Genomic DNA, 15,631 nt, shown 5'->3' with positions numbered 1-15,631 from the left:
TCTCTGAGAGGTTGAAGAGGTGTCTCTGTTTTCCTCAGAACTAGGAGATCTTTTAGATTTAGCTTTTTGCAGCCACAGAAGAAGCCTCCCCTCTCTGTCCTTCAAGGTTTTAGTTGAAAGGGTGTGACATATTTTACTGCCTTGTACATTATGCTGACGGTAGAAGCAGTAAATGTAGTCCTTGTGAGGGTCTTCAACATGAAGTCTTTTCTTCCCACATACAGTACAGAGCCTGAAAAGCTCTTTCTTAATTGACTCAGTCATGATAGTAGCAGTAGATAAGTTTACCAATACTGGTTTGAAGAAAAAACTGAGCAGAGTTCAGGGAGACACTCGTCACACGACATGCGGTAGAAAATCTGAGAGACTCAGCCTCAGTTGGGAGTGTTCTAGAAGGTGCTGTCGCCTAATTGGCTGAAGTTTGGTTCTTGTTTTTTAAAGGATATGGATAAGCTATTAAAGAGATTGTTCATTGCCAATATAGCCTATGGTAATGTTGTGTACTGCTTTGCTATAGTACCATAGGACTCCCACTTCGACAACGGGCAATGATTCAAGAATGTGGATTTATGAAAGATTCAATACAGGAGAATTACTGAATATCCTTAAATATGTAAGTTTGCATGTGTGCATAAGCTTATAAAGCATTCCAAGCCTGGAACTACCACTTCCGTCTACTTTCAGCCCCTATATTCTGTTATAAAAAAGCTGGCAAAATTACAGGTTTTCTACAATACAGACCCTGATTAACAAAAGCCCTGGCATATTCCGAGATGCCATTGTTAAACCTCTGATATAATGAGGATGTTGACATGATCTGTCTTCTCACTGTATGGCATCAAAAGGGAGAAGTGAATATCTTTCTGCAGGGCTACAATATTTCTGAAGCCTCCTGCCCTAGGACAAGTAGATATTTTATCAAATTCCACAACCCTGCTTGTAATTCAACATTGTCTTCAGGGATTAGACTTCTGTTGCACATGGTAGGACTCCATATATTACTAAAAGGTGGTTAAAGTGTATGTTTGGCTTCTGTCACTGCTCTGCGGACTTCATTTAGTATTACTTTCACCACTACCATTTAATAGTAAGTAGAATAGGTGGCTTAACAGCCCCTCCAGAGAACAGGATTCTGTCATAACTATTTTCCCTGGCAAAGTGGGAAATTGCCAGGGTACCCATCTTCCAGGGAGGTGCCTACTAAACTGATGACAACCTGTATAACAAACGGATTATTATCCCAGCATGTCCAACCTGAATCCTTATGCTGTCATGCAATTGGTAGCAATTACATTATACAATGATGGTTTGCCTCTGTTCCCTTTCTTTACATTAACTCTTTTACCTCAATCCTCACTCTTTAACCCTCTCCCTAACTTCATTATACCTTTAAGGGGCTGATTTAGAGTTTGGTGGACAGGCTACTCCACTGTCAAGATGACGGTCTTGTTAGAGTGGAGTGGGTAGATAGGAGTGGAGTGGATAGATTGGAGTGGAGTGGGGTAGATTGGAATGGAATGGAGTGGGGTAGATTAGGATGCAGTAGAGTGAACTAAAAGTGCTATTAAAATATAGAGCAACACTATGTGCTTATCATGTACTATCTGTCTAAACCCCGTGGATTATAGGGGTCGATTTGAGTTGGGTGCATTTTGGCAGAACTCTCACTCCACTAAATTCGCAGTTCACCCGCTCTATTTTGAGTCGGTAGTGCTGGGTTTCTGATGATGGAACATCCACGGGATCTACTGCTGAAAGCCTGTGACCAGATGGACCGTCCACCAGACGGCGGCAAGCTCAATTTGACAGTCATCCCATCCTATTTAGAGTGGAGTGACCCCCATAATTTCCTTCCCCAAAATTGTCGTGTAATGCAAGAAAATTATTTAATGGGCCACAAGAACAGGAAGAAATCTTCCAGCATATCGGGGTCACCGTATTTTGGCTTTGCAAGAATAAACTCCTGCTTTGGGAATTTGTTCTTGAAGAACATCAAAAACAATTGATGAGTGGGTGCATCAAAAGTGGCAGCCGCTCTGCAAAGCAACACTGCCTTCAATGGATTCACTGCAGAAGCATCTCAACTGAAGGCCTGAATGAGCGGGATCACTAAACCGGGCAGACGGCCTTGGACGCCAGGAAGGCGGCGTCGATGGCCCCTGCTGACCTGGCAAACGCCCAGCGGTTCTGTCGACGACCACCTCTATTTCAATGAACCACACAAACCAATCAGCAATAAATATTCCTTTATAGGACCATTAGCTTTAGAACCTACTGAATCCAACCTATAAACTGATCAGACCTAAAGTGAAGCCATCCTGATCTAAAACCCAGGCAGGGGACATCGGTCCACAATTTAATGTCACCGACCCTAGCAACAACAACAGTGACAAGCCATTAAAGCTTAGCACATCGGTGGTGGTGCCTCATGTTTTCTAAGTGTAAAACTGTTTATTAAAAGTCAAATGTGACAGCACTGCGAAGCTTCAGAACCTTGCTCTCAACATCATCCTGAATCAAAAGAAGTCACATCCAAACACTCACAGAAAAAGAAGAGTAAGGACTGGAATCATTGCGAGAGGTGGGCCGAACACATGTGATTTGCTATAGCATAAATATGCACAATTACAGCAAAATGAAGAAGAATTGTGCCAGTAGCATAGCCCTGCATTTAACGCTATTTTCGCAGTGCAAAATGCATCCTTGCAACCAAAATTGTCCTGAGGATTCATTTTGCGCTAAGATAATAGAGCTAAATGTAGGAAAAAGCATCATATTTCTTCATGAGGTAAATAAATGACGAACAAGAGAGGTCAGGATTCGTAGGATGGTTTAATGCGTGTTTAACATCCAGGGGTCCATTACACCCACACTAACACGTAAGATCTATGTAACACTAAAGGCAACAGAACAGGAACAGCAGCCACCAGCAGTCGCCGCACTCTATTGCAGTGCTCCTGGGTAGGCATTTTTGCCCAAAAGTACTCAAAATTACATGAACAGACTTAATTGCGTCACTTTCGGTAACAAGAGTAACGCAAGAGCACTAAAATTACTCCGATTACTGCTGTGTAATCAAACTTTTGCCCAGCCTTAATCATTACCATCCAAACAAAATCCAAAGAATGACATGAATGTGTTACTCACCAAAAATAAACATTGGGACAAGAAGTCATGCTAGGACAGACAGAAAAAACATTAAAAAAACAATTCTTCTACCTCAAACTTAATGATTAACTGCACAATTTTAGGTGATGCTTCAATACGGAGACCACTACATTTCCTCCATTTAAAGAATATTCAGTTCCAATATCCGCGTAATACAGGACACAGTGCAAACATCTTTATACAATCAGCATCCTCAGCCACACAGCTGAGGTACGAAGATGTGATACACCAACTAGGCCTGGACAGAATTTCAATTACGCCAGAGAAGTTTCTGTAGTTCTGCATTACTCTTTGACGAGGAATTACCAATAATAACGCGATTGCACCCACTTGCATTGTAAAAGAGTAATTTCCGGGGGCCGGGGGGTAATCCTACTGCAAGAGCACATTTAGCGAGCATGAGCAGCTGTTCGCGCTGCTACTTATGTTCTGTCGCATTTAGCGCTATTTTCCTGACCCAAAATGCATCCTCGTGTCCATTTTGGATGCAACGGTGCATTCGCGCTAAAAGAATAGCAGTAAATTGGGGGAAAGTCCCACCCCAGGTGCACATTCAGTGAGCGCGAGTGACTGTTTGTGCTCGCAATTCATGTTCTGTTGCATTTACAGCTATTTCATAGCTCAAAATGCATTCTCATGGCCAAAATATTACTAAATGAGGAATAACTCTTCTCGGGTAGCTTTCCTGAATTTTTGGGTAATTTTGTCTGGTTACTCTACACGGAATTGCGCTTTACGTGCCCTCCTAACACCAACCCAACATACACAGTTTAACCAGAGCATAGTAAAGATAACCTTGTGGCTTCAATTTTGCAGTATTCAATAGGGTGTTTCTCATAATTATTGCCTCACTCATCATGTCCCACATGATCAATTTTTCCACTCTGTTCAACTATCAATCTACTCTAACTTGCACATCATCCACTCAAGATCCAACACAATAACTGCAACAGATGTCCTACAGCCTTGCATGTCAGGTGTTGAAACTTTATAAAGAGGTCATTCTGAAGTAGGAACATCCCTATCTATTTATTGTATGACAAAATGCCTAAATTCCACATGCATAATGAAGCTGTATTATGAAATTGAAATTTTTTTTTCAGATCTTCTAAAATGACCACAACAACAAAAAGCCTTATCAATGCCAGTTTTTGTCAAATTACACATCTTGATTCATGAATGATATCTGGAATCATTGAATTTCCCCCCAAAGGTGTATAAAGTCATTTTTGATATCACAAACATGTACAGTGTTTCAAAGCAGCCCACACACACCCCAAACGTTATTCCAATTGAAGCTGATAAAAATGCCTGCAATGAGCATGTCAACGTAGAAACAGTCATCATTGGTGGTCCAAAATGAAATCAAATGGAGAAATCCCTAAAGCACTCCCATTGAGCAACTGAACCATTCTTTCACTAGGGGAGCCCAAGAAACATAGACTAAAACCAACTACCCCATACTAGAGGCAGCTTTAACACGTGTAAAGCACTTTGGGCTTGCAATACCATACACAAAGCAGCATATGGCTGATTCTAGGCACCTAGAAAGCTCTGAAGAATGTAATAAAGGTAGGGAATAAAATAGATGCATAAAGAAATATGTAGCATATCTCACCTCTTCATAAAACGTAGGCATGTAGTTAAAAGAGGTTTATAGTTTAAATGGATCATTTTATCCATTTTGTCAGTGATATGACCACCCCACAAATTGTGCAGGAGGAACATCCCTCCACTAACTTCCCTCATTCATTAACCAAAGTGTATCTGAAACTCCCCAGCAATCATTAGAAACACAAGCAAAGCCGGATTATCATCAGAGGTACAAAAAACTGCAGCATCATCAGCCGGTGTTACAACAAACTGGGTAAATGTTCAGTTAGTGCAGGGTTCTCAAAAGTTGGTCCCGGAGGACTAGATCCATGCCACATTTTTAGCATATCCTCATTTAGATAAATGTAGTTAACTTAAAAATCTGGCACAGATCCGGCCCTCCGGGATAGACTTTGGAGAACCCTGATTGGATTACATGCCCAAGGAAGGGGTGCAAATAAAATGCAAAACTCAAAGCTGGATAAATGTACAATTACCTTGGGAGAATTTCATATATTCAGAAAAAATACCAATTACACACACCCAAGTGGTTATGGAGCAATCCAAGTACACCTATGATGGCAATCATCTTTATACCCAAAGCCTGACAGTAAGTGACCAAATATGCCCCCTTCGTGTCAAGAGGATCATCAATACCAGTGGAGATGTAGTACAAGGCGGCAGCCATCTTGAGATGGGTGGTGGTGTCCCAGCCATGCACAGCCCATTCTGCTGCCAGAGGGTAATGACCTTATTTCTGCCTGTTCCATCCTGTTTGCCAAAACCTTCTAATAGGTCTTTGCATCTGTGTTATGCCAAGATATTAGGTGATGTGATCTACACTACGAAGGAGACTGGTTTCGCAAACGAATTTAAATATGAATTACATTTCAAGATTGTGAAGTCAAAGAGTGATCAGCACAACTGGACAACATTTCTAGAATAACTGGAACCTGAATATCCACAAAGGGTCAAAGAGTGATCAGCACAACTGGGCAACATTTCTAGAATAACTGGAACCTGAATATCCACAAAGGCCTCATATAGCTCAATGGGAAGGACATTGTCATCAGCGGTCTTCCCATTCTGCAAAACCTTAGTATTTATTCAAACTAATTTCAGAGAAAAGGGGCCCTCCAGGGTGGCGTAAAAAGCTGTTCGCAAAATCATCAGGTTATTCCCCTAGCGTTGATGGTCTACATCTGGAAGCCCAATGTCATTAGACCTCCAATGAAATCACAGTATCTCATCAGTCGGGACGTCTGACTCCAGGAGTCGCCTGCCTGCGCCAATTACATTTACAGGCGGAATTCAGCAAATTAAGAGGTTGACACCATTAGAAAGCATTGCACCTGCTAATGGGGTGAGAACATCTACAAGATCACATACAAAGGGGGTAGGGAGGCAGCAAAGGATGCATGCATATCAACGCTAAGTGGGCGCATTACAATTTAGACAAAACGAAACAACAATGGTGTTTAGCAGCTGCGCCCTCACTCTTTTACACTTTGCAACAACCTTATATAGAAGTTCTCGCCCTTATAGCAAACTACATACTTCATGCTAATGGTGTCAGCCTCTTCACATGCTTATGAACCTTGTCATACAAACACCGACCACACACCCCAAATCCAGCTCACCTGCTGCTTTTCCGGGGCAAGGGTAGATCCTTCTGAAATAAAGAGAGAGATGTCTGAGGTTAGAAGGCCATAGTCATCGAAGAGGCAGATTATGACTGATCTTCAAAACCATAGATATAATATAGGGCGGCCAGAGAGATATCAAGAATAGGGCAATCTAGTGCATTAAATCCACAGCAGACCCCAGAACACTGCACTATTTGTGCCAAATCATTTTTTTCAATAGTTTTAATGTTATTTCACAACCCAACACCAACAAGGTAACTAAGCAAACATGCAAAGAGCAGAGGTATATTTTGCAAGATTACTTATTCCAATAGTAAAAGCTTATATTACAATAAAAGTAATAAACTACAGGGTGGAAGGAAAGATATGCATTGAGTATCCACAGACTATCTTCCAAACCCCATCAAACAGCGAAAAAAGCCTCAAAATGCCACCTTTAATATTATCACATTTTCCTACGAAGTCTTTGTTATTGTAAAATAAATTATCTGTCAAGACTATGGGGAAAATTCCATGCATCCAACAAACGATGATCAAGTCCTATATATAATGTGCCAAATCCATGTCAGCAGAGAAATATTTCACTATAATGCAGTTTAACCAAATTAATATTGACCTAAAACTTGCCAAATCTACAACATTTGACATATACTTGCGATAACACAATAACGAGCGGACGCACAAACTTTAAGATTTAGAAAAAAGAATCAATAGACGGCACTTTGCAGAGCTGAGCTTCTGCTGGTGTGTGATGATAGGGGAGTGTATCACAATGTTCCTGTCTCAACCTTGGCAGCTGCATCTCAAGGCTGAGTTCATGATGGGTAGAATGCTTAATACTACTATCTGCTCCATAGAGAGATGTCGCATTTTAATGACTGTACCTTGTGTTTCTTGCTAGAGAACCCAACAGGAGGTCATTTTCCTATGCTGAAAAAGGGTATATCAACCCTTGCTTATGCATCTTAGACATGCTCTAGCCACTCAATTGTAATGCTGTTCAGCTGAATAAACCTTCGCCCTTAAAGAACAATATTGCTAAAGAGTTATGTTTAAAAAAGAAATGCACAATATGAAGGACTTTGGTAAATGGCATGTGCATAAGCCTAGGAGTTCTTTGAGGGGGACAAGAGGCTTGGGGGTGGGAGGGGAGGAGTAAAGGTAACCAAGGGAGGATGTAATAGAGCGTCTGCAGTCAGGTCGGCTGTGATAGGTGAACGGCATGCCAGGTTTTTATTCCCTTTTTCCATCACCACGGAAGGGCAGACTGGTGAAGAAAAAGTGTATGAGTGAGACACTAAAAGGGGTAGGCCCTTCCCTTCAGGTGAGAAAGTTGATTAGAGTTTATAGGTAGGTGTGACTGAGAATTCTACCCTTCCCCAGGTAATCTTACAGGCAGAGAAGATACATTAACTGAGCCAGGTTTCTCCCTTAGAGGTTGTGAGTGCAGACATGTTTTAGTAGAGGCAGTTCCCCTCCAGGTGTATGAGCAGTAGGTGCCCCCACCAGAGGTCATGGCAATATGCTTACCCATGACCTCTCGTGGGGGCACCTTCTAGGAAAGGCAGGTTAGGTGAGGCACAACCGTAGTAGCCCTGACAAAAAGCCATGCTGATAACGGTTTCTATGCACACTTTTTTATGTTTGAAAGAATGGAATGAGCGCATCAAAAACACATCCGAAATTGTGATTCCCTGAGAATGGTTTGTTGGAAGTAGAATACTTGTAATATTTGAGATGTATAAAGGAACGAAAGAAGCCACCTCTGCAGAGGTGGAGGCGCTCAATGGGCGACAAATAAAGCATGTAAAAGGAGGGTAAAGGGTCACGTGTGCAAGGTGCTGAATGGTATGAGGGAGGCAGATTTGTGGAAGCAGAAGTAGTGCTGGTCAGAGGATGTTGTGCAAGAAACTGGACTGTGCCCCTGCGTGGTGAAGCAGACATTGTACATACAATGGAAGAGGGGAGGAATGCACAGGAAGGGGCAGAACAGGAGGAGAGGCACGGGTGGGTGAAAGGGGATTACAGATGCAATGGGGAAGGTGTGTGGGTGGAGTCAGGAGAAAGGGTGGCATTGTCGAACACTTTGCTGGGAGAGATAGCCAAACTGTTCGGTGGGTCCACTGACTCAGAAGGGAAGGCAATGACTGTTCATAATGTTTGGTGTGCCAGCAAAATAATGTAGGGTAAGGCACTGTGGCTATGAACATCCACTCCCCATTAGCCTATGGACTGTTTCTGAGACTGCAGACTGATTTCATTGAATTGCTTCCTACTGGGGGCGCCCAATATGCCCTTTTGTATGTTCTCGAAGTGGGTGGGGGTGTGATGTGACTGTGACAAAGCTGCTGCTCAGAGTCCTTATTCTGTGGTATGGAGTACCAATGTACCTAGAAAGTGATCAAGGAGGGTACTTTAAGAATGAGATCATGAAGCTAATTTGTGAGACTGTACGCATTACCCAAAGACTGCACTGTGCATATCACTCACAATCCTCATGCCTGGTGGAGAGACTGAATGATGTGATAAAAAATAAACGCAAAAATGTGAGCTTCTACCATGCTGAAGTGGTCCGATACCCTGTATTAAAAGAGAAATCATGAGTAACCAAGTATTCAGTGCCTAAAGATGTGCAATGTGGGTTATCTAAATATGAGTGGAAACTCTTAGCAGAATATTAAAATGACACTAGACACCACCCGCATATGCAAGAAGGGGTATTACGATAGCACAATAAATAGGTTTCCAGGGAAAATGCTTCATTACCGACGCCACCAGCCCTAAATCTTTGGCGTAAATAAACTGGAATGCTTTGCATAGCCCACAAGGGAATTATGACTGTAGAGGAGAGCAATTGCATGCATATCTTCAAGACAACTGGGAGTTTATGTGTCACAGTAGCATAGCAAACTATATGTATCATGTTTGTGGAAGAAAAAATCCCTTTTGTTGCCTAATGGATTGAGTGGTTCTTGCTATTTAACCCTGGTGTCTCTGAATGTATAACATATCAAACAATTGAGAAATATCCATTTCTAACATCAGAGAAGGAATGCAGAAAAGATACACTTGATATATTTTTAGCAATGATTCATCCAATGGTGGTCAAATTGAATATTGTAAAATGAAGGAAACAAGCCCAATTGATTGAGAGGTTGGCCAGTGATATAGCTGCTGCTCTTTCTAATTTCACCGAAGAGATGACTTAAGGTTTGACCATGGCTAAAGAAGGAGGGCTGTGCAAAGCCATAAATACTCAATGTTGCACATTAATTCTTGTTAATGCTAGAAATGTACAGTACCCCATACCTTAGGTTTTAAAGGTTTCATGAGAAGAGCACAAAATGTGTAGGCCGGGTTTCTGGGAGAAGCTGGCAGATATACTAGGTATTTGGGGCAAAGCCGATTTGGGGACTTTTAGGGGCCACAGTACTAGATTTTCTGTTTTTGTTGTTTTAACATGAGCAGGGCCTAGCTGGTGTTCTGTGTGCCTGAATGGGGGAAGCACTAGTAGAGTTTCCAAGAATTATAAGCAGGGGTTTGAGGAGCAAGAAGCAGAATTAGAAAAGGAGTATGAGTTCCAATGGGAGGCTAGACGCCTGAACGACATTGAATGGTAAGTGAATGTTGGCATTTAAGTGCCAAAAGGAGGGAATTGTAATTGTGTAGTCCAAAGATCATGAATCCGGACTGACGCCATTTTGCTTAGATCATGTGAAACTCAGCACATGCACAAACTTTAACATTTAACAAATACAATCAATAAATGGTATTTTGCTGAGCTCAGCTTCTGGAGGTGTGGGATGATAGGGGAAGGTATCACAGTATTTCTGTTCCAGCCTTGGCAGCTGCATCTCAAGACTGAATTCATGGTGGGTAAATGCTTTTTAATTATATCTCCTGTACCAGGAGATATTGCATTTTCAATGAATGTACACAGTCTTTCTTATTTGAGAACCCAACTGGTTTGTAATTTTTCAAAGCTGAAGAAGGGTACATTTACCTGTGCTTTGAGATAGATTATGTGTTACACATGCTGTAGCCACTCAGTTTGTGATGTTGTTCAACTAAATAAACCTTTGCTCTCAAAGACAAGTCCTGCTACAGAGTTTTGTTTAACATTTGCTCATTGACACTACAGTATCTTAAACATCCAGCTTTACTACATGAATACCACACTATAGTGTACAATGTTCACAGTATCAACATGCCATTATGATAATATATTGTACCCTGGAATCCCATTGATAAGTGTACACAGTGCCTGATGCTAACAGATGAAGATGCTGTTTGTGAATGGTTAACTGCTGAGACAGACATTCACTTCAAATCACCACTACCCTACCACTGTGGGGAGGAGAGCAACAAAGTAAGGATGCTATGCTGATCCAGAGGAAGGCATAGTCTGAACAAAGCTTCAGTTTCCATATATGGAGCCCGCAATTCCCCTCCATGTGTTCGAATCAGAAGCGGTGGGATTGCGATATCAATGCATCTCTAAACAGCACCTAAGTCCAGAAGAGATGTAAAGACGACCAGGAACAATGCCCCCAAATAAGAGAAATTGTACGAAAAAAGTTATTTTTGTGAACATTCAAGCCCTCGAAGTAACTCTTTCCTATCAATCTGTGGAAATGTTCGTCTATAGGCACGCATGGCCATGAGGACTCCCTGGGTACTTTCAGTCCACCTACCACCTATCTAGCCTTCTTGAAGCGGCTAGTTGGAGAGAGGGTCTAGAAGGTGAGAGATAGTAGCTGGCGGAAGCATAGGCAAGATAAGGCATCATATAGATTACCATATCACACCCACCACTGACTGCTACTACTTCAGACTCACAAGACTAGATTGGCAAGCAGCGTAGGTACAAGAAGGAAGGAAGACAGTTTGCAAAAGCCAGTATGGTCCTGCGAAATTTCAAATCAAGTTGTATTTCTTAAGGGATGACACACTCATAAAAAGATGCTTGCGTAAGATGCCTTCCGCAGCCCCTATGTCTGACCTTCAAAAGTCATTGTTACGTACATGTCAGAGAAATAGCACCAATGCCACATTACGTCTGACAGCTTGGACATAGATCTGATCTGGATCCGTGAGTGATATTTGAACTCATTTTTTACTTAAAGACAGGAAATCGAGGGTCGCCTTTTCAGCTGTGCTTTGTCTCAGCGATAAAACCACCTCAGGCTAGGAAGACAGTGAGACTGGAGCTCACTGGCTATCTTGGACACATGGGAGTCACACGTTGTGGGTGGGAATGATCACTGCTGGAGAGACAGATGAGGATGAAGAGCAGAAAGAAAGAGAGATGCAGGGCCTAGGCCGTGCTCATAAAACCAAAGCCAAAATATCTCCAAGTAGATAACAATAGACAAATACTCTGCATTGGCACAGGTTCCAAGACGCGTTGTCTAGTGGAAAGAATGGTAACTACGGTGAGTGAACAATGTTGAAGCTTTACGTCCAGAGCAAGGCACCTGCACATTATAAGACACACCACGTTGACGTTCAACAACTGAGGAAATACCTTCTGGTTCCTCTATGGAGTGGCACTATGTTCTACAAGATCAGGATTGTGTACATTATTAAAGAAATACACATCAGGATTTATCTGCCCAGACAAGTTGGGTTTCTTGTAAATAAAAGTATAGCGTGCCCACCCTCTTCGCATCCAGAACATTATTCCCGGCACTAATTTCTGCTTTTTGAATTTTTTCCATTTTATTAGGCTTTTCACTTTCTATTTTTTGACAAAGAAGCATATTACAAGTGCGCAAACACCACAAACCTAAAACAAATCATACATTCTCTCCCATTCATTCCTCACAAAAGCAATGTACACTGTATATGACTCTGTTTTAGGACCTGTGAAATTCTTGCAGAACACCTGGGAAGTAGAGGCGTTTTCTCACTATTTGTAAAGAAATATATTGATTCTCCAAATTTTTTCAAACACCAGTGGTTTCCTGTATCGCCCAACTAACTTTCAGAAATCAGAATACATAATATTAGGGACTCTGAGGCGTATTTAGCATTCCATGGTTCCCATTTTGTACGGAAGTGTAAGTTAGTGCTCCTTTCCCTCGTGAGGGTCCAGTCATACGTAAGAAAGCGTCACGCCTAGTTTCAGTACCGACGCACACGTGCGAGAAAATATTAAACACGTCTGAGATTCTTTGGGACAGAATGTTCAAATGGTAAAAAGAAACACTATGTGTGGGGGAAACTAATCCGGGGCATAAAGCAGTGAGATAACAAACCACATGATGATCAATTATTTAGACCTTTGCCAAACTACCTCACGTAAAAAAAAACTTTCACAAACCCGTTAGGTTCTCACTTTGAGTGGCCCGGTAGTTGGTGTGATAGTTGTCAACTATATTAAAACCTAACCCCGCTGAGTTGTAATTTATTGAATATGATAAATACCACCCAATAATGAGATTTTGAGGAACATGCAGATGTTGGTCCTTACCATACTAAAATCTGCATGTTCCGGTGAATATCGGGCATTATACCCCCATTAAATCTCACAGGTTTTACCTGTCAATATTTTTCACCAAAATCATAATTGTGATATGTGCTGTAAGAGCAGTTGTTTCCTACTCACTCGTCATTTTTCCCTGGCTACTGAAACCAGAGGTACCACTGACGTGCAGGCACGCGCCACCAAGTGTGGGCCACCAGCAGGGCAGTCAGGTAATCAGTGGCGCAGTTATTTAATTTGTCTTTCAGTACCATGGACAGCAAATTCTCTGTTTTTTCCATTGTCGGTTCTTCCTAATGTTATCCTAGCCATAAGTGGATTTGCCAGCAGGAAAAAACAACTGCCTCTTAGTTTTTGAGGCTGGAGACCCTCTGAGGGTCAACAGTTTAAGAAATTAGAAGACTATATGGTTGGAGAAATTAGGTAAAAGGGCCGGAAGCTGTGCCGGAGACCATCTTCTATCATGAGCGCCCGCCACACCCCCCCCCCCCCCCTCCCCGTGAGCAGCACTGGTCTTTATTCTTCAGGCCCTAGGGGGGAAAGGCTGGTACCTGAGTGGCAATGACCCTGCAGGGCAATGGGCCTCTTTTCAGTTGAGGGGATCGAAGCACAATGGAAGTGCAGAGCTTAACCTCATCATCTCAAAGGTTAGTTTTAGTACTGAGGGCGCAGCAGATGTGCGCAGACACAGAGCTACAGCCACATGCTCCCCCTCTGGGAGGATGTACCCTTGATGCTGGGTGAGGGTGGGAGGCAGCCCTTACAGGGGGGTGGCTGCAGTTGTCAGAAGATCCCTTAAGGAAATACTGGCGTGTGTGAGAGCGCGTCCACAATGTGCTTGTAAGTAAGGATCACCATCATTAAGGGCAGAGGTTTCTGGGCGGAGAAAAGCTCCTTCTGTGGTCTGGTGGGGGTCAGCCTTGTCTCTGACGGTAGGATGGAGGCTCGAAGGAATCCTGGCATGAAAGAATGCGCATTAGGCATTTTTCTTGTCTGGGTTTCGCTGCAGTGGACTTATTGAGCCATCGATCCGAGTTGCATCTCAGGGCGCTCCATTTCACGCTGTACCCTAAAAACATGAAACTGCAACAAACAAGGGGACGACAAGGCATATTGCTGTATCCCTGGGGGGCGAAAGAAAAGCCATACATACTTACATCTACGGTGCTTAGTTATCGATCTGCCCATTACCTGGCTGGCCAGCCGTTTTATTCGAGCATCGATGTCATGGATCAAACGATGAGCAGCATGGCAGAATAAAGGGAGGCGTGTCAGGATGGGAGTGTCCCTTGCATGCTTTATAGACGAGCACCCCTGCCCGGGGTATCTCAACTATAGTTGTGTCAACTACACACAGTAATCATGCATGCACGCTGAGATCTGAGCTATGGGAAAGGTTCTGGACCCAGAGCGTGGCTCTGTGGTCTGCAGGGACACACCTAGCATGCCTCTTAGGGCATGGGGTTTGTGTCACTGTCCTGGGACAGTCATTCAACGGGGGGGGGGGAGCACACCTTTCGTCTGACCTGTACAGGACAGGGCTTCTTCCTGTCCTTAAGGAGCGAAGCGCCTACCTGCTTCACTGGGGTAAATGTCACTGCCCTGATGAGTCCAGGCACTACACTGACATCTCCGAGTGGTGTGTGCAGGGGGGTATATAAGGTCATGGGTGAGCGCCTCCATGTTGAAAGCATGTACGTGGCTTTAGACTGGTTCCAGGACCCTGAGAGCGCAATCAGCATTCTTTGCTTGCAACAGGACTTTAAAATGGACCTGAAACTTGCCTGCGTGGATCTAGTGTTGCTGACCAAACAGGCAGCAGAGTGGGGAGGGATGTCTGAGATCCAGAGCTGGTGTGACTGGCTGCCAGTTCCGCAGCTGTGAGGGGCCGTCGCCTGGGATGTATGCGGAGGAGCTGCTGCGGAGCGCGGCACTGCTAGGCCGGGGATGCTGACATGCTGAGAGAAGGGAGCGAATATACCCCTGCAGGAGAGTGCCCAGAGGAGCCCAGCCGCTGTGCCCGAGCAGAAGCGACAGCCCAGCAGTGCAAAATAGCATGAGGCGACAGAGAACCTGACGTGGGCACTGGTATTAAACCACCATTGGTGTGCTGTGTCCAGAAGAGGGGGGCGGGGTGCAGGAGCGAACCAGTGGGCCGGAGTGAGCCTGCCCGCCTCTCGGGTGCGGTTCAAACCATAACTGACAGCTGCACCAACCAGGAGAAAGCGAGACAATGGCCACAGCCAGGGCCTCCGAAGACGGCGTCCAGCATCCGATGTCCTGTGCTGCTGAGAGCAGAGCCCCAGAGAAGGGCAGAGAATCCCTGGCACCGGAGGAAGGCTTTTCACTCGTTTGGGAGAGGAGCTTTGCTCTGGCCCTGCTCCCCTTTGGAGGCTACATCCACATCTGGCGAGCAGCTGCGGTCTGCACGGAGCTCCTCAGCCGCATTGGGGGGAGACAGGGGGCCACACGCGAGCTCCATGGCGGGCCCCTGCCCTGGACTCCTCTCTGCCACTATGCTCCCGTACCTCTCCTGCCACTATGCTTCCGTACCTCTCCTGCCACTATGCTCGGGTACCTCTCCTGCCACTATCCTCGGGTACCTCTCCTGCCACTATCCTCGGGTACCTCTCTGCCACTATGCTCGGGTACCTCTCCTGCCACTATGCTCGGGTACCTCTCCTGCCACTATGCTCCCGTACCTCTCCTGCCACTATGCTCCCGTACCTCTCCTGCC

The 15,631-nt window shown here is 44.0% G+C and overlaps 1 protein-coding gene across 1 annotated transcript in view; it reads right to left on the bottom strand.

Annotated features, from left to right (window-relative positions):
- Positions 1 to 15,631, bottom strand: part of MAST1 (microtubule associated serine/threonine kinase 1) — a 492,671-nt gene that overhangs the window by 457,926 nt on the left and 19,114 nt on the right. The window contains exon 2 of the mRNA XM_085654477.1: positions 6,402 to 6,433. Within this exon, the coding sequence (XP_085510603.1) occupies positions 6,402 to 6,433 (32 nt within the window). The remainder of the gene's footprint in view (positions 1 to 6,401; positions 6,434 to 15,631) is intronic.

This window comes from Triturus cristatus, chromosome 4_1, assembly GCF_964204655.1.
Source record: "Triturus cristatus chromosome 4_1, aTriCri1.1, whole genome shotgun sequence".
NCBI classification, from domain to species: Eukaryota; Metazoa; Chordata; class Amphibia; order Caudata; family Salamandridae; genus Triturus; species Triturus cristatus.
Note: the sequence above shows the minus strand (reverse complement) of the source record. Positions and strands in the feature narration are given on the sequence as shown.